This window comes from Pseudophryne corroboree, chromosome 4 (genome assembly GCF_028390025.1).
Source record: "Pseudophryne corroboree isolate aPseCor3 chromosome 4, aPseCor3.hap2, whole genome shotgun sequence".
Lineage (NCBI taxonomy): Eukaryota > Metazoa > Chordata > Amphibia > Anura > Myobatrachidae > Pseudophryne > Pseudophryne corroboree.
Window position 1 is genome coordinate 695570071 of NC_086447.1, and position 24140 is coordinate 695594210.

The following is a 24140-nucleotide window of genomic DNA, read 5'->3' on the forward strand; positions in this document are numbered from 1 at the left end:
GCAGTATACCTTTTCCCGCCAGAGGTTAGGGTGCGTTGGGAAACACCCCCTAGGGGGGATAAGGCGCTCACACGCTTGTAAGAACAAGGGCTCTACCCTCTCTTGAGATGGCCGCCCTTAAGGATCCTGCTGATAGAAAGCAGGAGGGTATCCTAAAATGTATTTACACACATACTGGTGTTATACTGCGACCAGCAATCGCCTCAGCCTGGATGTGCAGTGCTGGGTTGGCGTGGTCGGATTCCCTGACTGGAAATATGATATCCTAGATAAGGACAGTATATTATTGCCTATAGAGCAATTAAAAGATGCATTTCTATATATGCATGATGCACAGCGGAATATTTGCCGACTGGCATCAAGTATAAGTGCGTTGTCCAATTATACCAGTAAAGTGGTCAGGTGATGCGGATTCCAAACGGCATTTGGAAGTATTGCCTTAAAAGAGGGGATGTACCCCAGGTCGCCTCTCAAAATAAGACGCCGTATTATCAGGCGCAGGCCTGGTTGGCAAGCGGACAAAAGGGATCCTCTTTTCTGCTCGTGACAGAGGGAGAGGAAAATGGCTGCAGAGATCAGCCAGTTCCAAGGAACAGAAACTCTTTTCCGCCTCTGCCAAGCCCTCAGTATGACGCTAGGGCTTTACAAGTTCAGGCACGGTGGGGTCCCGTTCTCAATGAATTTCAGTGCGCAGTGGGCTCACTCGCAAGTAGACCCCTGGATCCTTCTGGTAATATTTCAGGGGTACAAATTGGAATTCGAGACGTATCCCCCTCGCCGTTTCCAAAGGTCTGTTTTACCGACGTCTCCCGCTGACAGGGAGGCAGTTTTGGAAACCATTCACAAACTGTATTCCCAGCAGGTGATAATCAAGGTACCCCTCCTGCAACAGGGAACGGGGTATTATTCCACACTATTGTGGTACCGAAGCCAGACGGCTCAGTGAGACCGATTTTAAAATCTAAAATCTAAAATCTTTGAACACTTGCATACAGAGGTTCAAATTCAAAATTGAGTCACTCAGAGCAGTGATTGCAAACCTGGAAGAAGGGGGACTACATGATGTCTCGGGACATCAAGGATGCTTACCTTCATGTCAAAATTTACCCTTCTCACCAAGGGTATTTCAGGTTATGGTACAGAACTGTCACTATCAGTTCGGACGCTGCCGTAGGGATGGTCCACGGCACCCCGGGTCTTTACTGAAGTAATGACCGTAATGATGATATTCCTTCGAAGGAAGGGAATTTTAGTTATCCGTTACTTGGACGATTCCCTGATAAGGGTAAGATCCAGGGAACAGTTGGAGATCGGTGTAACACTATATCAGGTAGTGTTGCGGCAGCACGATTGGATTCTCAATATTCCAAAATCGCAGCTGGTTCCGACGACTTGTCTTCTGTTCCTAGGGATGATCCTGGACACAGTCCAGAAAGAAGGTGTTTCTCCCGGAGGAGAAAGCCAGGGAGTTATCCGAGCTAGTCAGGAACCTCCTAAAACCGAACCAAGTCTCAGTGCATCAATGCACAAGGGTTCTGGGTAAAAATGGTGGCTTCCTACGAAGCAATCCCATTCGGCAGATTCCACGCAAGACTTTCCAGTGGAACCTACTGGACAAATGGTCCGGGTCGCATCTTCAGATGCTTCAGCGGATAACCCTGTCACCGGGGACAAGGGTATCCCTCCTGTGGTGGTTGCAGAGTGCTCATCTTCTAGAGGGCCGCAGATTCGGCATTCGGGACTGGGTCCTGGTGGCCACGGATGCCAGCCTGCGAGGCTGGGGAGCAGTCACACAGGGAAGGAATTTCCAGGGCTTATGGTCAAGCCTGGAGACATCTCTTCATATAAACATTCTGGAACTAAGGGCCATTTACAATGCCCTAAGTCAAGCGAAACCCCTGCTTCAGGGTCAGGCGGTATTGATCCAATCGGACAACATCACGTCAGTCGCCCACGTAAACAGACAGGGCGGCACGGGAAGCAGGGGGGCAATGGCAGAAGCTGCAAGGATTCTTCGCTGGGCGGAGAATCATGTGATAGCACTGTCAGCAGTGTTCATTCCGGGAGTGGACAACTGGGAAGCAGACTTCCTCAGCAGACACGACCTTCACCCGGGAGAGTGGGGACTTCACCCAGAAGTCTTCCACCTGATTGTAAACCGTTGGGAAAAACCAAAGGTGGACATAATGGCGTCCCGTCTAAACAAAAAACTAGACAGATATTGCGCCAGGTCAGGGGACCCTCAGGCAATAGCGGTGGACGCTCTGGTAACACCGTGGGTGTACCAGTCAGTGTATGTGTTCCCTCCTCTGCCTCTCATACCAAAAGTACTGAGAATCATAAGAAGGAGAGGAGTAAGATCTATACTCGTGGTTCCGGATTGGCCAAGAAGGACTTGGTATCCGGAACTTCAAGAGATGCTCACGGACGAACCGTGGCCTCTACCTCTAAGAAAGGACCTGCTCCAGCAGGGGCCTTGTCTGTTCCAAGACTTACCGCGGCTGCGTTTGACGGCTTGGCGGTTGAACGCCGGATCCTGAAGGAAAAAGGCATTCCAGATGAAGTCATCCCTACCCTGGTCAAGGCCAGGAAGGACGTAACCGCAAAACATTATCACCGCATTGGCGAAAATATGTTGCGTGGTGGGAGGCCAAGAAGGCCCTACAGAGGAATTTCAACTGGGTCGTTTCCTCCATTTCCTGCAAACAGGACTGTCTATGGGCCTAAAATGAGGGTCCATTAAGGTTCAAATTTCGGCCCTGTCGATTTTCTTCCAAAAGGAACTGGCTTCAGTGCCTGAAGTTCAGACATTTGTAAAAGGGGTACTGCATATACAGCCTCCTTTTGTGCCTCCAGTGGCACCTTGGGATCTCAATGTTGTGTTGAGTTTCCTAAAGTCACATTGGTTTGAACCACTCACCACTGTGGACTTAAAATATCTCACATGGAAGGTGACGATGCTGTTAGCCCTGGCTTCAGCCAGGCGTGTGTCAGAACGGGCGGCTTTATCATATAAAAGCCCTTATTTAATATTCATTCTGACAGGGCAGAATTGAGGACTTGTCCTCAATTTCTACCTAAGGTGGTTTCTGCATTTCACATGAAGCAACCTATTGTGGTACCTGCGGCTACTAAGGACTTGGAGGATTCCAAGTTGCTTGACGTGGTCAGGGCCCTGAAAATATATGTTTCCAGGACGGCTGGAGTCAGAAAATCTGACTCGCTGTTTATCCTGTATGCACCCAAAAAAAACTGGGTGCTCCTGCTTCTAAGCAGACGATTGCTTGTTGGATTTGTAGTACAATTCAGCTTGCACATTCTGTGGCAGGCCTGCCACAGCCAAAAATCTTAAAATGCCCACTCCACAAGGAAGGTGGGCTCATCTTGGGCAGCTGCCCGAGGGGTCTCGGCTTTACAACTTTGCCGAGCAGTTACTTGGTCAGGAGCAAATACGTTTGTAAACTTCTACAAATTTGATACCCTGGCTGAGGAGGACCTGGAGTTCTCTCATTCGGTGCTGCAGAGTCATCCGCACTCTCCCGCCCGTTTGGGAGCTTTGGTATAATCCCCATGGTCCTTACGGAGTTCCCAGCATCCACTAGGACGTCAGAGAAAATAAGAATTTACTTACCGATAATTCTATTTCTCGTAGTCCGTAGTGGATGCTGGGCGCCCATCCCAAGTGCGGATTGTCTGCAATACTGGTACATAATTATTGTTACCAAAAAATTCGGGTTATTGTTGTAGTGAGCCATCTTTTGTAGAGGCTTCTCTATTATCATGCTGTTAACTGGGTTCAGATCACAAGTTGTACAGTGTGATTGGTGTGGCTGGTATGAGTCTTACCCGGGATTCAAAATCCTTCCTTATTGTGTACGCTCGTCCGGGCACAGTATCCTAACTGAGGCTTGGAGGAGGGTCATAGGGGGAGGAGCCAGTGCACACCAGGTGATCCTAAAGCTTTCTTTAGATGTGCCCTGTCTCCTGCGGAGCCGCTATTCCCCATGGTCCTTACGGAGTTCCCAGCATCCACTACGGACTACGAGAAATAGAATTATCGGTAAGTAAATTCTTATTTTTTGTGGCAGAACTACAAGTCCCAGCAAGCCTCCCCCACAAGCTGGGATTTGGAGAACCACAAGTACCAGCATGCGGGGGGGGGAACGGGCCCGCTGTTACTTGAAGTTCTACTACAAAAAAACCCCAAATAAAAACAAAACACACACACCGTGAAAGTAAAATTTTATTAAACATACATACACACTTACATACATACATACATACATACTTACCTATGTTGACACGAAGCAGTCGGTCCTCTTCTCCAGTAGAATCCAGGGGTACCTGTAAATAAAATTATACTTACAAAGAATCCTTGGTAGATCGGTCCTCTTCTTAACAGTTATAATTCAGGGACTTGGTAAAATAAAAAAACGGAATACCCGATCCACACACTGAAAGGGGATCCATGTTTACACATGGATCCCCTTTCCCCCGACTGGCGGGACCCCCCGTGACTGCTATCAAAGAGGGTCTGCGGTAGACCGTGAGGTTAAGTGGGGCCAACCACAAGAGTGACCCCACTTAACCTCACGGTCTACAGCAGACCGCAAAGTTCCCACCATTGGATATAATGTAGCGCCGCTGCGCTACATTGTATCTGCAGTGCCCAGCCTGACTGACAGTTCAGGAGCGCACAGCCAATCAGGAGAGTGCCATGACGTGGCGCTTCCTGATTGGCTGAAGGGACCCTCTTTGACAGCAGTCACGGGGGGTCCCGCCAGTCGGTGAAAGGGCATCCATGTGTAAACATGGATCCCCTTTCAGTGCGTGGATCGGGTATTCCATTTTTTTATTTTACCAAGTCCCTGGATTATAACTGTTAAGAAGAGGACCGATCTACCCCTGGATTCTACTGGAGAAGAGGACCGACTGCATCGTGTCAACATAGGTAAGTATGTATGTACGTAAGTGTGCATGTATGTTTAATAAAATGTTACTTTCAAGGTGTGTGTGTTTTGTTTTTATTTGGGTATTTTTTTGTAGTAGAACTACAGGTACCAGCGGGCCCGTTTCCCCCCCGCATGCTGGTACTTGTGGTCCTCCAAGTACCAGCTTGCGGGGGAGGCTTGCTGAGACTTGTAGTTCTGCTACAAAAAACAATATTTTTTTTTACACAAAAGGCTATCAGCCTCCCATCCACCGCCCTTGGATGGGGGGGGGGGGGGGATGGGACAGCCTCGGGCTTCACCCCTGGTTCTTGGGTGGCTGGAACGGGGGGACCCCTTGATTTAAGGGGTCCCCACTTCTTCAGGGTACCCCGGCCAGGGGTGACTAGTTGGTGATTTAATGCCAGGGCCGCAGGGACCAATATAAAAGTGTCCCCCCATTGTGGCATTATCTCTCTGACTAGTGGAGCCCGGTGCTGGTGTTAAAAATACGGGGGACCCCTACGTCTTTTGTCCCCTGTATTTTTTGCACCAGGACCCGGCGCAGAGCCCGGTGCTGGTTGTTAAAATATTGGGGAACCCCTGTCAATATTTTCCCCATATTTTTACAACCAGGACCGGCTCAAAGAGCCCGAGGCTTGTTATGCTTAGGAGGGGGGACCCCACACAATTTTTTTTCCTGATTTTTAACTATTTCACACCCTTTCCTACTGATAAACATGCACGGATCTCATGGATCCGTGCATGCCTATCAGAACACGGTAAAAAAAAAAGCAGGTTTATTTGAAAACTGCTTTTTTTTACGATTTGTATTTTTTCACGGCAGTGTTTGGCTATTGCCGGCAGTGATTGTGAATTTGAATTTTTAGTAAATTACCGAGTTGTATAAAATAACAGGCGTGTTTGAGCGATGGTGTATTCATTCGTATTTTTTTTCTTTGCCTTAAAAAAAAATAAGAATGCCCTCATCACTGCCGAGATTTGAGTTTAGTAAATTCCCGAGATGACACTTTGATTAGAAAACCCCAACTCGGTCAAAACCGGGAGCTTAGTAAATATACCCCCTGGAGTTTTCCACATTCAACCACTGAACAGCTTTATTGTCCCTCACTGTACAGTATATTTATCTACAATGGTAACATTAGATTTTCTCCACCTTCCTTTACAGATAAACACTAGCAGTGTGCTCTTGAAGACTGGATTTGATTTTCTTGACAACTGGTAACAAGAATCTACATTGGCGTCCAGATCTGTTGGAGAAGTGCAAATTGTTTTCTTTATGAGTTGGTTTTGAGCTAGGTTTGATGTAAACTGCAAACTCCTGCCTTCATAGACAGCTTTTCGTATAAGTATATGTATCATTTTATATACTATAGTGATGTATTTGTTAGTTGAACTCTTATGTATTGTATTGGTTATGTTACGCTTTTTTTTTTTTTCTTCTTTTTTTTAAAAGGTGCCTTAACTATTTACATGCTAAAATACCCTTTTTCCAGCAATGTGTAAGAAATAGTTTTTGAACTTTCTGGCATTTTACTATAAGTCATGAAGAGACACTAAAAACAAAAGCAAAATGCCTATTACAGCAGACGCTTGGTACCTGGTATTATTAGAATTGGACTTGTTTTGTGTGGTGTGTGACTTAAGCCATCCCATATCTGATTGGAAAATTGCATTAAGCCAGGTGGCTCTTTTTAACAGCATCCCAGCCAGATAACTAGGTTCATCCTTGTTAGGCATCCTTTAAAAGGCAAATGTTACATACAAAAAAAAAGTTATTTAAAGACTAATACTTCAAAAAGTTAATATAAAATGTAATGTACTGGTACAAAAGAAAAACAAAACATTAAAAACCGTGGGTAAAAAACCCTTAAAATAATTTCTCCTCTTACATATGTCAGGGCAAAAAAAAAAAAACACCACTTTTTAAAGCTGCAATCATTTACAAGGCAAAGCCAGGTCGGTTTTGCCTTGTAAATAATTGCTACTTTAAAAATACGGGCAGACTTGCAGGAATTCCCAAACAGCCTGCATCTCACAAGCTATCACATTATACCCTTAGTATTTAGAGCAGCGCTTTTTGTATAGCTGTCTTATACTAGGGTGCTTCAATATATAAAGCAACAAGACCTCTCATTATGTAAATCTATTTAACTTGTACATATAAAGATGGAGCCGCGCTCATCTGATGCGGCTCCATCGCATAGCAACGTTCCCGGCATGACTAGGCAATCCATCCACCTAGTCACACCGGGAGCGCAAAGACGCTCCCATTCAAGTGAATGGGGCGCGTGCGAGTCATGGACACGTGCGCGCCCGGGAAAGCATGCCCAGGCACAGATGGAGCCACGATTAGCGTGGCTCCATCTGTACATTTTATCAACTGTATGACCTTAGTACAGATTATTTTTCCACAAAAACTTGTTTAAGCATTTGTTCCAATGGTTAAACAAGGCATCAACCTGGCATAGAAGAAATCGGTGTCAGACAACTGAAACCAGGACATAACAGCTTGCCGTTGGTTGCGAAACGCCTTCCACCCAGGTGCTTCTTCAATGGTCAAAATCACTCTGTGCCAGGTCAGGACTGTAGGGAGGATGGTCTAGTACCCACGCCTGTTTCTATGACATGATGTGATCACCTTACACCTCGACAAGTTGGCGATAATTTTCAGCTGCTCATGTATCCTTTATACACAGAAATGTTATGACACTACACACCTCAATGTTTGACTATGTTTCCGTCAACCCCGCCATCTTGTATGACTGATGTGATGACCAGTCTAATGGCAGTGAGGGGAAGCAGTGGTCTACTTGCTCTGACCTGGCGGGAAATTAGAATTAAATCGAGAACATTACACATGAGAGGTCTTGTTACCGTACTTATTGAATCACCCTTGTATATATAGATTAACCGTGAGACAGAATGGTGATAACATTAAGGCCTGACTATGTTTATAGATCTGCCATATGGTAATAGAATCATAAAATGAATACTTAAGTTTACACTGCCCATTGAGATGAATAGATCCAGCTGGTTACTGTAACCTAAAATGTTACTGTAAGGTCTGAACTACATAAGTGATTTTAAGTAGCTTCATTGCAGGCCATTAACTTGTTACCTATGGCCTTGTTATTGAACAACTATCTCCTTTTGTGTAGCGTGGGAATTTAATAGAAAGGGCTGAGCAATTAATCCCTCACTGCAAATTTCTGCGGGCAAGAAATGCCATTTGACCCATGTAATAAGATTTCATAGACATCAATCTCAGGTGATTAATCACACAAAGTAGCACAACATCTTGAGATTTGATTGCAGAGATAGATTTAAAATCTCTTGTGTAGTTTTCTCCTTTGTACTTTTAGAAAACTATGGTGGAATTCTTTTATTTAACATTATTTATTTATTCTTTTTGAGCCCACATTGTATAGTGGCAAGACATGAATCTTCCATCTTTAATGTATTGGACAATGAGCATTAAAGTGAAATTTCATTCTGTTACATTTTCTTCATTGATATAACTCATGACATACTGGATTATGAAGGGTTGCATTCTTGCCAAGTGTCCCTAATTTCCAGGGACAGACTAATGTTTTAAGGAGTCGTCCTCAAAATTTCTGTAGTGTATATATTTAAATTCTTGTCAATTTAAAAGTAGTAATGCAGTTTTCACCTTGGTTAGTAGACATACCATGCTCCTCCAAGTCATTACAGTGCATGATGTGCTTGGTTGCACTACATAACAGAAGCTTATTATCAGTCAGGTCATATTATGAAGCCCTTGAAAAGGATTTCTGGTAGCAGCGGACTACATGCAAAGTTATATTAGTAGAAAACTGGTGTGGTAGAATTGTCTGAGTCATTTAAATGTGGTTCTGACCCCCCCATCCAATCTTCTCATTCATAATAGTTGCTTCTGGGAGAAATGTCCTACAAAATATACCAGGGTTCAAAGGACCTACCTTATATTTTGAGACTTGCTTTTTTATTATAATAATTGTCCAAGAGGTGGCATCACTCGCATTAATGGAGCCAGCCCGTGCCAAACTCAGGTATGTAAGGCCCACCAGTGTAATGAAAAGGGCCCACTGTGATTAAAAATTATATACTTCATGAAATACTCTTATATTGTATTCTGATAACACAGTATTGTACAGTTCCGACATATCACTGCATTTGGCAAACTAAGGTGATAAATTCACATTTTCCGCATTTCAAACATGCTGCTTGGCTTTGCTTAGCCTGGAATCCCAATGATGGGTCCTGTAGTAAATGTACTAGGTCTACCAGGTGGTACATTTTTGCTTTTTGTTTAAAGTAGACACATTTCCAACACCATATCTTACAGTTAGAGATGACTGGTTCAGTTTTGGCTTGGATCTTCCCAGGTCAATCTTTCAGAGGCAACAGGTCATCTTCATGGAAATCTCAGCTCTGGTGTGTTTTGGCTCATATATAAATTATATGCAAGAGCCTACATTTCTGGAAATATTCATGTGGCCTTGTTCTCCAACCCTCACTCATCTCTACTTAAAATAGATGATTATCTACTGTAACATCATGGTTATCATAACAATCATTGCTGTAATGATTGCTCGACACCACTTAGCGTTGGTATACAGTATATATGTATTTCTCTGACGTCCTAGTGGATGCTGGGAACTCCGTAAGGACCATGGGGAATAGACGGGCTCCGCAGGAGACTGGGCACTCTAAAAGAAAGATTAGGTACTATCTGGTGTGCACTGGCTCCTCCCTCTATGCCCCTCCTCCAGACCTCAGTTAGATTTCTGTGCCCGGCCGAGCTGGATGCACACTAGGGGCTCTCCTGAGCTCCTAGAAAGAAAGTATATTTTAGGTTTTTTATTTTACAGTGATACCTGCTGGCAACAGGCTCACTGCAGCGATGGACTAAGGGGAGAAGAAGCGAACCTACCTAACTGGTGGTAGTTTGGGCTTCTTAGGCTACTGGACACCATTAGCTCCAGAGGGATCGACCGCAGGACCCGACCTTGGTGTTCGTTCCTGGAGCCGCGCCACCGGCCCCCTTACAGAGCCAGAAGCAAGAAGTGTTCCGGAAAATCGGCGGCAGAAGACTTCTGTCTTCAACAAGGTAGCGCACAGCACTGCAGCTGTGCGCCATTGCTCCTCATGCACACCTCACACTCCGGTCACTGATGGGTGCAGGGCGCTGAGGGGGGGCGCCCTGAGGGCAATATAAACACCTTGGCTGGCAAAATAATCACAATATATAGCCCCAGAGGCTATATATGTGATAAATACCCCTGCCAGAATCCATAAAAAAGCGGGAGAAAAGTCCGCGAAAAAGGGGCGGAGCTATCTCCCTCAGCACACTGGCGCCATTTTATCTTCACAGTGCAGCTGGAAGACAGCTCCCCAGGCTCTCCCCTGTAGTTTTCAGGCTCAAAGGGTTAAAAAGAGAGGGGGGGCACTAAATTTAGGCGAAATATTGTATATACAAGCAGCTATTGGGGAAAATTCACTCAGTTATAGTGTTAATCCCCACATTATATAGCGCTCTGGTGTGTGCTGGCATACTCTCTCTCTGTCTCCCCAAAGGGCTTTGTGGGGTCCTGTCCTCAGTCAGAGCATTCCCTGTGTGTGTGCGGTGTGTCGGTACGGCTGTGTCGACATGTTTTGATGAGGAGGCTTATGTGGTGACGGAGCAGATGCCGATAAATGTGATGTCGCCCCCTGTGGGGCCGACACCAGAGTGAATGGATAGGTGGAAGGTATTAACCGACTGTGTCAACTCCTTACATAAAAGGCTGGATGACGTAACAGCTATGGGACAGCCGGCTTTTCAGCCCGCGCCTGCCCAGGCGTCTCAAAGGCCATCAGGGGCTCAAAAACGCCCGCTCCCTCAGATGGCAGACACAGATGTCGACACGGAGTCTGACTCCAGTGTCGACGAGGTTGAGACATATACACAATCCACTAGGAACATCCGTGACTTGATCCCGGCAATAAAAAATGTGTTACACATTTCTGACATTAACCCAAGTACCACTAAAAAAGGGTTTTATGTTTGGGGAGAAAAAGCAGCCAGTGTTTTGTTCCCCCATCAGATGAGTGAATGAAGTGTGTGAAAAAGCGTGGGTTCCCCCGATAAGAAACTGGTAATTTCTAAAAAGTTACTGTTGGCGTACCCTTTCCCGCCAGAGGATAAGTTACGCTAGGAGATATCCCCTAGGGTGGATAAGGCGCTCACACGTTTGTCAAAAAAGGTGGCACTGCCGTTTTAGGATACGGCCACTTTGAAGGTACCTGTTGATAAAAAGCAGGAGGCTATCCTGAAGTCTGTATTTACACACTCAAGTACTAGACTGAGACCTGCAGATATTGCTGCTGCAGCGTGGTCTGTGACCCTGTAAAACAGGGATACTAGTTTGCTAACATAAGAGCATATTAAAGACGTCGTCTTATATATGAAGGATGCACAGAGGGATATTTTACCGGCTGGCATCCAGAATTAATGTAATGTCCATTCTGTCAGGAGGGTATTAGAGACCCGACACTGGACAGGTGATGCTGACTTTAAAAGGCACATAGATCTGCCTTATAAGGGTGAGGAATTGTTTGGGGATGGTCTCTGGGACCTCGTATCCACAGCAACAGCTGGAAAGAAAAATTTTTACCTCAGGTTTCCTCACAGCCTAAGAAAGCACTGTATTATCAGGTACAGTCCTTTCGGCTTCAGAAAAGCAAGCGGGTCAAAGGCGCTTCCTTTCTGCACAGAGACAAGGGAAGAGGGAAAAAGCTGCTCCAGTCAGCCAGTTCCCAGAATCAAAATTCTTTCCCCGCTTCCTCTGAGCCCACCGCATGACGCGGGGGCTCCACAGGCGTAGCCAAGTACGGTGGGGGGCCGCCTCAAAAATGTCAGCGATCAGTGGGCTCGCTCACAGGATCCCTGGATCCTTCAAGTAGTATCTCTGGGGTACAAGCTGGAATTCGAGATGTCTCCCCCTCGCCGTTTTCCTCAAATCTGCCTTGCCGACAACTTCCTCGGGCAGGGAGGCTGTGCTAGAGGCAATTCACAAGCTGTATTCCCAGCAGGTGATAGTCAAGGTGCCCCTACTTCAACAAGGAGGGGGTTACTATTCCACACTGTTTGTGGTACCGAAACCGTACGGTTCGGTGAGACCCATTTTAAATTTGAAATCCTTGAACACGTACATAAAAAAATTCAAGTTCAAGATGGAATCGCTCAGGGCGGTTATTGCAAGCCTGGACGAGGGGGATTACATGGTATCCCTGGACATACATGTCCCCATTTACCATCCTCACCAAGAGTACCTCAGATTTGTGGTACAGGATTGCCATTACCAATTCCAGACACTGCCGTTTAGACTGTCCACGGCACCGAGGGTGTTTACCAAGGTAGTGGCAGAAATGATGATACTCCTTCGAAAAAAGGGAGTTTTAATTATCCCGTACTTGGACGTTCTCCTTATAAGGGCGAGGTCCAAGGAGCAGTTGTTGGTCGGAATAGCACTATCTCGGGAAGTGCTACAACAGCACGGATGGATTCTAAACATTCCACAGCTGGTTCCTTCCACACGCCTACTGTTCCTGGGGATGGTTCTGGACACAGAACAGAAAAAAGTGTTTCTCCCGCAGGAGAAAGCCAAGGAGCTGTCATCTCTAGTCAGAGACCTCCTGAAACCAAAACAGGTGTCGGTGCATCACTGCACAAGAATCCTCGGAAAAATGGTAGCTTCATACGAAGCAATTCCATTCGGCAGGTTCCATGCAAGAACCTTTCAGTGGGACCTCTTGGACAAGTGGTCGGGATCGCATCTTCAGATGCATCGGCTGATAACCCTGTCTCCAAGACCAGGGTGTCTCTGCTGTGGTGGCTGCAGAGTGCTCTTCTTCTAGAGGGCCGCAGATTCGGCATACAGGACTGGGTCCTGGTGACCACGGATGCCAGCCTTCGAGGCTGGGGGGCAGTCACACAGGGAAGAAATTTCCAAGGACTTTGGTCAAGTCAGGAGTCGTCCCTACACATAAATATTCTGGAACTGAGGGCCATTTACAATGCCCTAAGTCAGGCAAGGCCCCTGCTTCAAAACCAGCCGGTACTGATCCAATCAGACAACATCACGGCAGTCGCCCATGTAAACCGACAGGGCGGCACAAGAAGCAGGATGGCGATGGCAGAAGCCACAAGGATTCTCCGATGGGCGGAAAATCACGTCTTAGCACTGTCAGCAGTGTACATTCCGGGAGTGGACAACTGGGAAGCAGACTTCCTCAGCAGACGCGACCTACACCCGGGAGAGTGGGGACTTCATCCAGAAGTCTTCCAACTGTTGGTAAACCGTTGGGAAAGGCCGCAGGTGCACATGATGGCGTCCCGCCTCAACAAAAAGCTAAAGAGATATTGCGCCAGGTCAAGGGACCCTCAGGCGATAGCTGTGGACGCTCTAGTGACACCGTGGGTGTACCAGTCGGTTTATGTGTTCCCTCCTCTGCCTCTCATACCAAAGGTACTGAGAATAAGAAGGCGAGGAGTAAGAACGATACTCATGGTTCCGGATTGGCCAAGAAGAGCTTGGTACCCAGAACTTCAAGAAATGATATCAGAGGACCCATGGCCTCTACCGCTCAGACAGGATCTGCTACAGCAGGGGCCCTGTCTGTTCCAAGACTTACCGCGGCTGCGTTTGACGGCATGGCGGTTGAATTCCGGATCCTAAAGGAAAAGGGCATTCCGGAGGAAGTCATTCCTACGCTGATAAAAGCCAGGAAAGAAGTAACCGCAAACCATTATCACCGTATTTGGCGAAAATATGTTGCGTGGTGTGAGGCCAGGAAGGCCCCTACAGAGGAATTTCAGCTGGGTCGTTTTTCTGCACTTCCTACAGTCGGGAGTGACTATGGGCCTAAAATTGGGTTCCATTAAGGTCCAGATTTCGGCTCTGTCGATTTTCTTCCAGTAAGAACTGGCTTTAATACCTGAAGTTCAGACATTTGTAAAGGGAGTGCTACATATTCAGCCCCCTTTTGTGCCTCCTGTGGCACCTTGGGATCTCAACGTGGTGTTGAGTTTCCTGAAATCACATTGGTTTGAGCCACTTAAAACTGTGGATCTGAATTATCTCACGTGGAAAGTGGTCATGTTATTGGCCTTGGCTTCGGCCAGGCGTGTGTCAGAATTGGCGGCTTTGTCATGTAAAAGCCCTTATCTGATTTTCCATATGGATAGGGCAGAATTGAGGACTCGTCCCCAGTTTCTCCCTAAGGTGGTATCAGCTTTTCACTTGAACCAACCTATTGTAGTGCCTGGGGCTACTAGGGACTTGGAAGATTCCAAGTTACTGGACGTAGTCAGGGCCTTGAAAATTTATGTTTCCAGGACGGCTGGAGTCAGGAAAACTGACTCGCTTTTTATCCTGTATGCACCCAAAAAACTAGGTGCTCCTTCTTCTAAGCAGACTATTGCTCGCTGTATTTGTAGCACAATTCAGCTGGCGCATTCTGCGGCTGGATTGCCGCATCCTAAATCAGTAAAAGCCCATTCCACGAGGAACGTGGGCTCTTCTTGGGCGGCTGCCCGAGGGGTCTCGGCTTTACAACTTTGCTGAGCTGCAACTTGGTCAGGGGCAAACACGTTTGCTAAATTCTACAAATTTGATACCCTGGCTGAGGAGGACCTTGAGTTCTCTCATTCGGTGCTGCAGAGTCATCCGCACTCTCCCGCCCGTTTGGGAGCTTTGGTATAATCCCCATGGTCCTTACGGAGTTCCCAGCATCCACTAGGACGTCAGAGAAAATAAGATTTTACTCACCGGTAAATCTATTTCTCGTAGTCCGTAGTGGATGCTGGGCGCCCATCCCAAGTGCGGATTGTCTGCAATACTTGTATATAGTTATTGCCTAACTAAAGGGTAATTGTGAGCCATCTGTTGAGAGACTCGGTTATATTTCATACTGTTAACTGGGTATAGTATCACGAGTTATACGGTGTGATTGGTGTGGCTGGTATGAGTCTTACCCGGGATTCAAAATCCTTCCTTATTGTGTCAGCTCTTCCAGGCACAGTATCCTAACTGAGGTCTGGAGGAGGGGCATAGAGGGAGGAGCCAGTGCACACCAGATAGTACCTAATCTTTCTTTTAGAGTGCCCAGTCTCCTGCGGAGCCCGTCTATTCCTCATGGTCCTTACGGAGTTCCCAGCATCCACTACGGACTACGAGAAATAGATTTACCGGTGAGTAAAATCTTATTATTTTATCAGATAAATGAAAACATGTTAGTTGGCAGCAGTAATGGGCATATGTACATAATTTTTGTTATCATAAAATGTTGTAACTGTCTTTTTATGCCTATAGTCATATTCAGGGATCCCCCTGTATACATTGTATTGGTTCAGACAGAAGAGTTTTTTGGGATAGTTTTATTTAATTCACCGCTTAAGTAATTTCTATATTGCACACTGGCTTACAGTAGCAAAGCCATTGATATTTTATTGCATAAGATTACTTATACACGTTAGACGACCAGCAAATGATCCAATGTCATCAACGATTTTCCTTGCATTCCCGGACAAACGGGATAGTGCAAACACGTAGTGCAATCTTGCAAAGATATCGTCAGTGGCCACATCCAGGAGTATGCTGTGGTTTAAGACATTATCAGATTTTGCTGCATGCAGGTACGACCAGAAGACGTCGCTTACAACCACAGGAGCGAGCAAGTAGTGCATACACACTGGACGATTTGAACAATTTGTCGTTCCGATCTGTCGGAATTGGCCAAATCGTTTAAAAAAATTGTCTAGTGTGTACCCAGCTTTAGAGTGGCCTCTAAGGAAAATGTTTCTAGAATTTAATTTGTAATGTTTTTAGATACATTTTCTTTACCAGTTTTGCACTGTTTGTGCTAGTGTTTCTGATGTAAGAAAACTTAATTCAGTAGATTAGTTTAAACCTGACTTCAGTAAGTATAGTAAGTTTGTGTAACATGAGCAGTTATTTATCAGTTTAACTGATAAACATTAATAAGTGAGCAGATGTGTCGCTGTGATATTCAGCTTTGTACATCAAGTTACAATACAGCAGCCCAGCATTGCTAAGTTTTCCTTGTGCCTCTGTGGCAGTTTTTCCCAAACTCAGCCCTAAAGGGACACTTAACAGTCCAGGTTGTAGTAATATGCTCGAGCACATATTGTTAAGCCAAATAACCGAGGTACTAATTAAACCACCTGTGTTTAAATGGTATCCGGACTTTAGGTCGACACCCATTGGTCGACAATGGATAGGTTGACACTAGAAATAGGTGGAAATAGGACATGGAAAAATGTCGACATGAGTTTTCACTTTTTTTGTGGACTTTTTCATATTTTACGATCCACGTGGACTACGATTGGGAACTGTAACCTTCCCCGCAGTTTGCCCGCCATGCAAGGGGACGTGGTGCACTAATTGGGGTTCCCGGTCACTTGACGGAGAAACGACACCAAAAAAACATAAAAACTTCATGTCAACTTTTTTCGTGTCTACCTTGTTGATGTCGACCTAATGGCAGTATCGACCTATTTCTAGTGTCGACCAATGGGTGTCGACCTAAGTGGTGTCGACCCTGACTCCCATACCCATTTAAATATGGCTATACTTAACACCTGGACTGTTAGCATGCCTTAAGGACCATGATTGGGAACCCCGCTGTTTGAATGAAAATTAGCACTACAGTATTACTACCCATGAAATGTGTTTGTCTGATCGTACCTGTAGGCACTTAACAGCCATCAATTAATTCTACCCTATAGAGCTGTTTTATGAACATAGTCATAATTCTCTAGATAGCGCTGACACTTTATAGGCATTTCTTTAAAAAAAAAATGCTATTTAACTATTTATATGTATACATATGCAATTGCCTTAAATCATGATATGGTGTTGGTGGTATTCCATTGTCTCTTTGGTTTGAATTATCACATTTTGTAAACCCAACTATTACTGTAATATTCATTATATTAATTATGTATACATGCACAATTAAACTTTGAGATGTATATATACGTGTTACAGAACTACAGATTGGTGGCTGCAATAGTAAGGCTGTGTGTTGAGTCTGTAACCTGTCCATTTTGGCCAAAAAATGACCGACCTGCGACACTTGTTTTATAAGTGAACAGATTTGTCTTATATATATTCTCAGTCCTGCTTCTGCTAAATATCGCATGTGAAGAGCCGCCCAGAAAGGTAAAAGACGCCCACCGATGCAATCGCAAAATTGAGATGCATACGCAGAAATCGAGTATCATCGACAACTGTGGTTGACCCAGGGCTACTCAGAATAATGATAATCCAGTCACACCGGGCACAATGGTTTTAGTCGCAATCCTTTGCAACTGATGTCAGATACGTGCCCTGAAAACACCCATGATTCACCTGCATTTTTCTAACCACTCCATACAATCGCCATTTTACACCCACAAATGGTCACTACCTGTCAATCAAATTGCGATCGCATTTCACTAAATTGCAATAGCAATTTAGCCTTTGCGCATGCACAATGCATTCACAGCACATGCGCTGTCTGCCAATAATGACACGATTTTGCAACTGAAGCTGAATTAGACCCAAAGTTACAGATGCAATTACGGATAATGGGGTCTTGCAGATGCAATTACGGATAATGGGGTCTATTTGCTAAACCTTGGACAGAGATATAGTGGATGGAGATAAAGTACCAGCCAACCAGCTGCTAACTGTCATTTTTCAAACACAGCCTGTAACATGGCAGCCAGGAGCTGATTGGCTGGTACTTTATCTCTGTCTAAAGGCCGTACACACTGGTCGATGTATCGGCCGTTCTCTTGAACGGCCGATACATCGCGGGACCGTCGGCCAGTGTGTACGGGCGATACGTCTGTGAACTCCGTCGTTCACAGACGTATCGCGTCGGCCGCGCAGCACAGCCGACGGCCAATATATCTACAGATATATTGGCCCGTCGCTGTGTGTGTACGGGCCGGTCGTCCGACCGCCCGTACACATGCTGCGGCGGCCGGCGGTGATTGACAGGTGAACTGGGCGGGCGCGAGCGCCTGCCCGCCCAGTTCATGACGTCAGTCCCCCGACGGATCGGGCAGTGTGTATGCACAGCACACTGCCCGATCCGTACATAGATATATCTGCAGATCAATTGATCTGCAGATATATCTAATAGTGTGTACCCACCTTAAGGCTTGGTAAATAGACCCCAAAGACACTGAAGCGGCTGCAGCAGTGTGCGACTGAAAATCAGCCCCTGTCTCATAATAAAGACATATAAAGAGTATATTACTAGCCATGAAGATTGAGTGATTGTGTAAATTGGTGCTCGGTTGTTAGTTTTAAATGCCCCAGATGCACCCTACACCCACACAGAGACTCCTCTCCCATCTGAAGAAATGCTTTTACTTACAGTAGCTTGTATTATTTTTGTATAGATATTTTCTGTATTGTTTTATGTTGCCATGTGTTAATGTGTGGTCAATAAAGATTCCTTTGCCAGTGTCAGCCATTGGAGACCTCTGGAAGGAGGAATAATATTACATAACTAGGTGCTTCATCGCGCCCTACGGGCGCTCTTCACACCGTCGTAAGGGGCTACGCCCCCTTAACCCCTGTACGCCGTTCAATATATTTATTATATGCAGTATTACCTGCATTCCTAGTTTTGTGAGTGGTTAAATATTGCACAATGAAAGGGCGAGGTAGGGTGGAGATACAGAGGCGTAGGGAGGAGGGGATACAGAGACGTGGGGCGGTAGGGAGGGGACACAGAGATGCGGGCGGTACGGAGGGGATAGAGAGACGTGGGGCGGTAGGGAGGGGATACAGAGACGTGGTGCGGTAGGGAGGGGATAGAGAGAAGCGGGGCGGTAGGGTGGGGATACAGAGGCGTAGGGAGGAGGGGATACAGAGACGTGGGGCGGTAGGGAGGGGACACAGACGCGGGGCGGTATGGAGGGGACGCAGAGACGCGGGGCGGTAGGGAGGGGATAGAGAGACGCGGGCGGTAGGGAGGGGATAGAGAGATGTGGGGCGGTAGGGAGGGGACAGAGAGATGCGGGGCGTTAGGGAGGGGATAGAGAGATGTGGGGCGGTAGGGAGGGGACAGAGAGATGCGGGGCGGTAGGGAGGGTCCCCAGTGAGGAAGCTGATGAAGAGAGGGGGGGGGAAGTAGTGGAGAGGGTGGACACCATTAGCGGAGACATTTGCAAAGTGGTGACCAGACATAGATACAGTGGGTAGGATGGCCGGAGGGACTCACCGTTGGGGCTGTGGGCGGCTGCTGCAGGCTGGTAAACAGTACTGTGTTCAGAGGCAGTCTGTGCTACTATTACACACATTCCCCCCCTGCTCGGTGGATGAAAGGGGTGTGGCCTAATGCAAAAGGGGCGTGGCCTCACGGGTATGTTCTCTCTCGCACCGGGGGTGTTTCCAGCTAGCCTGTAAATGCTGGCAGCCCCCGGAGACTGGAGTGTGTGTGCCGGCTATTCTCTGTGACAGGAGGCGAGTGCTGCAGGAGATGACGTCACTGCAGCACTCGCCTCCTGTCACAGCAGGAGAGCGGACAGCTGGATGTGCGTGGAGGAGGCGGTGGGTCTGTGTACGCGGGGCAGGGAGGGCTATGAAAGCCTTCTCCTGCGCCACCCGTCCCTCCTAATGTCTATGCCTGTGGCAGCAGTTGTTGTTCGCTCTGCACCGCGGCCGGGGAGTCGGAGTGGCTGATGGCGGGGGGGGGGGGGGGGGGGAGGAGGAGCAGAGACTTGCTACACATGTGGTGAGCGGGCTCTGTGACTCCGCCCACCGCTGTGACTCCACCCAGCGTTAGAAATGCAGGCACAGAGTCACAGGGCTAATATATAGGAGATCACCTAGAGCTCCTCTTCCGCTGGTTTCTGGACCTAATTCAGAGTTGATTGCAGCAGCAAATATGTTAGCAGTTGGGCAAAACCATGGGGTAATTCCAAGTTGATCGCAGCAGGAAATTTTTTAGCAGTTGGGCAAAACCATGTGCACTGCAGGGGGGGCAGATATAACATTTGCAGAGAGAGTTAGATTTGGGTGGGTTATTTTATTTCTGTGCATGGTAAATACTGGCTGCTTTATTTTTACACTGCAAATTAGATTGCAGATTGAACACACCCCACCCAAATCTAACTCTCTCTGCACATCTTATATCTGCCTCCCCTGCAGTGCACATGATTTTGCCCAATTGCTAACAGAATTCCTGCTGCGATCAACTTGGAATTACCCCCCATGTGCACTGCAGGTAGGGCAGATATAACGTGTACTGCAGGGAGGGGCAGGTGTAACGTGCAGAGAGAGTTATAGGCCCTACACACATGCCGATTTGGTTGAAAGATATGAACGATCTTGTTCATAAATGAACGAGAACTCGTTCATATCTTTCAGTGTGGAGACTCCAGCGATGAACGATGCGCGGCCCCGCGCTCGTTCATCGCTGGTCCCCCGTCGGCTGTACATGCAGGCCAATATGGACGATCTCGTCCATATTTGCCTGCACTTCAATGGAGCCGCGTGACGGGGGGAGTGAAGAAACGTCACTCCCCCCCGTCACTGCCCCCCGCCGCCGGGTCGCCCGTCGGCCGTATCCGCCGTTGGGCAGCTCGGCGGCGGATCGGCATGTCTGTAGGGCCCTTTAGATTTGGGTGGGGTGTGTCTAGTCTGAAATCGAAATTGCAGTGTAAAGATAAAGCAGCCAGTATTTACCCTGCACAGAAACCTAATAACCAACCCAAGTCTAACTCTCTGCAAATGTTATATCTGCCACACCTGCAGTGAACATAGGGGGTAATTCCAAGTTGATCGCAGCAGGAAATTTTTTAGCAATTGGGCAAAACCATGTGCACTGCAGGGGGGGCAGATATATCATTTGCAGAGAGAGTTAGATATAGGTGGGTTATTTTGTTTCTGTGCAGGGTATATACTGGCTGCTTTATTTTTATACTGCAAATTAGATTGAACACACCCCACCCAAATCTAACTCTCTCTGCACATGTTATATCTGCCTCCCCTGCAGTGCACATGGTTTTGCCCAATTGCTGAAAAATTTCCTGCTGCGATCAACTTGGAGTTACCCCCATAGTTTTGCCCAACTGCTAATAAATTTGCTGCTGCGATCAACTCTGAATTCCCCCCTCTGTTACTGTGACCTAGGAGCAGACACGGTGCTGTCCGGGTACTCTTATCTCCATATGTTGTATTTTTTTGTTTTTATTGTTATGAATTTTTTGTCATATTTTATATTGTAAACAATAAAATTTTATTAAAGTCTGGCATATTCAGAATTTGGTTGTGCTCAGCTTTGGTTTTCTGTTATATCTCACTGGTATGACCTGCTTTTTGCCAGTGAATATCATTACATTTGACTGCTTAGATTGGGCTTTGAAATTGGTGTGTTGGTGCTATAAAATCCATGTGCAATATAAGTGTTGTTGTTCCTACTGCTCACTGTCACAGTATGTCTTCCCTACATCATTGGCACTTTAAGAGTTTGAGAATGCGGGCTGGCTCCTCCCTCCATGCCCCTCCTACCAGACTCAGTTTAGAAAATGTGCCCAGAGGAGCCGGTCACAGCTAGGGGAGCTCTCCAGAGTTTCTCTGGTATGTTTTCTTAGAGTTTATTATTTTACAGGGAGGCTGCTGGCAACAGCCTCCCTGCTTTGTGGGACTAAGGGGGGGGGAGTAGTGTCCGCCCTGCGGGGTCTGAGCCACTATCTCCGCTGACAGGACACTGAGCTCCTGAGGGCGCTGATTGTTAGCCGCTCTAGGCGACTGCTCACTCCCGCAGCATGCCGCCACCCCCTTACAGAACCAGAAGACTTCGGTGGCGAAAGAGTCACCGGCTCCCCTGGCAAGGGAGCCGGTGTGAAGATGGCAGCAACAGGGTAGGGAGCGCAGTACTAACTGTGCAGCGCTGTGAGGGGTGCCCTGAGCCAGCGCCTATACCCTACGCTGGTCAGCAAGCCTGTCAGGGTCCCCGGATCGCTGCCAGCAGAAATCCTCAGGCCAATATAATATAATGAAGAGCGGGAAGCAGCGTGATGTTGGGGGGGGGGGGGGGGGGTGGAGCTTCTCAGAGCGGACCCAGCAGCGTTCAGCGCCATTTTCTGCCTGCAGTTCCTGTACAACAAACACTGACAGGGAGAGCTGTCCATCCAAGCAACTCCAGCTGTCCTGTGCGGTACCAGGGGGATGTAGAAGGGGGGAGGATGTGTAAAGTCTGTGTAGTCTATTAAGGTACACAGACAGCGCTGGTACTTTCATTAGTTCTACCTCAAAAAGCGCTGTGTGCGTTGGCTCCAATCTCTGTGTCTCTCTGTGGCATACTTGGAGGGAAACTGTGTCTGACATTTCCCTGTGTGTGTGTGGGCGTTTAATATCTCACATAGCCATGTCTAGGGACTCTGTGTCATACGCTGCAGAAGATGTTTCCTCTCAGGAGGGATCCATTCCATGTACACAGGATTGTGATGCTTTGTCTCAGGTCCCTATTGTTGAACCTGAGTGGTTAACTTCTATCAAAGGAATGATCTCTCAGATCTCTACTAGGGTAGCTAATACTGAGACTGAAAATCAGGTGTTGAAGAAGTCTATGGCAGTTTGGTCAGGCTCTGTCCCTATTCCTGCAAAATCCCCTAGCATGTTCCCACATAAACGTGCACTTGCCAAATTTATGCAAGATGACACTGATACCGATTCTGATACTGCAGACGGTCATGGGGATATGCTGAGGGGGGCGGCATCCCTTGCTAAGGGGGTGCAGCTCATGATTGAGGCCATTAGAGATGTGTTAATCATTAATGACACCACACCTGAGCAGGTTGAGGAGGCTTACTTCACGGACAATAAGAAAGCCATGCTAACCTTCCCTGTGTCTAAAGAATTAAACGCTACATTTGAAAAATCCTGGAAAGACTCGGAGAAAAAACTCCAGATCCCAAAAAGGGTTCTGGTTGCTTTTCCCTTCCCTGAGGAAGATAGGAAAAATGGGAAAATCCACCCATTGTTGACGCCTCTGTCTCCAGGTGTCTAAAAAGGTGGTTTTACCTGTCCCTGGATCTACCCCGTTAAAAGAACCGGCTGATGGATTGACACTGCGCTCAAATCCATTTACACTGCTTCAGGAGTGGCGTTAAGGCCCACTATTGCCTGTGCATGGATTTCTAAACCATAGTAAAGTGGTCAGGCACATTACTAGAGGATTTGGATACAATGGATAGAAGTGACACTGAATTGTTTTTACGTAACATACAGGAGTCTGCGGGGTTCATGGTGGAATCCATGAAGGACCTGGGTACGCTGACTGCACGAATATCTTCCATGTCGGTCTCAGCCCACAGGGGACTCTGGCTACCCCAATGGTCTGCAGACGCGGAATCCAGGAGAAGTGTGGAGAACCTACCCTACACAGGTAAGGCTCTATTTGGGGAAGCATTGGATGTGTGGATTTCCACGGCAACCACGGGTATGTCACCTTTCCTTCCCTCTGCTACACCTTCAAAGAAGAAACCATTTTCTTCAGCAGTGCCGCAGTCCTTTCGGACTGCTAAGGCAAAAAATTCCAAGCCTCCTACCACTTTCTTTAGAGGTGGTCGGGCAAAATCCAAAAAGCCTGCACCCGCAGGCTCCCATGACCAGAGACCTGCTTCTGGTTCCTCAAAATCCTCAGCATGACAGTGGACCTCAAAGCCTGGAGGACGGGCTGGTGGGTGCGAGACTCAGACGTTTCAGACACGCCTGGGTGTCGTCTGGCCTGGCTCCCTGGGTACAGGATATTGTGGCCCAGGGGTACAGACTGGAGTTTGAAGATCTCCCGCCTCACTGATTCTTCAAATCTGGCTTGCCAGCTTTGCTGACAGACAGGGCTATCCTACAGGAAGCCATCCTAAAATTGGAAAAGTCATAGGTCATTGTCCTAGTTCCACTGTGGGAGCTTGCATTCCAAAGTGATAAGCTTGGCTTTTTAAGGGAATTGTGAGTTTGAAACAGCAGCAGGTGAGTATCTGAGTATTCTCTGTCTATCCATATAGGGATTGTAATATTGTGGGTGAAATTTAGTGTGAATCAGGTTGTGTTTGTGTTTGTATCTGTGCTGTGCTTTATTAAAAGGTGTGAGGAGAAACTAGGAGGAGGGGTTGAATCT

At 47.0% G+C, this 24140-nt stretch overlaps 1 protein-coding gene across 3 annotated transcripts in view; it reads left to right on the forward strand.

Moving 5' to 3' along the window:
- The window catches only part of C4H1orf198 (chromosome 4 C1orf198 homolog), a 76631-nt gene extending 68181 nt beyond the window's left edge, over positions 1 to 8450 (forward strand). For all 3 annotated transcript variants that reach the window (XM_063917931.1, XM_063917933.1, XM_063917932.1), the window contains one exon: positions 6118 to 8450. In XM_063917931.1, coding sequence (XP_063774001.1) covers positions 6118 to 6174 — 57 coding nt within the window. In that variant the 3' untranslated portion in view covers positions 6175 to 8450. The remainder of the gene's footprint in view (positions 1 to 6117) is intronic.
- The last annotated feature ends 15690 nt before the right edge of the window (positions 8451 to 24140 follow it).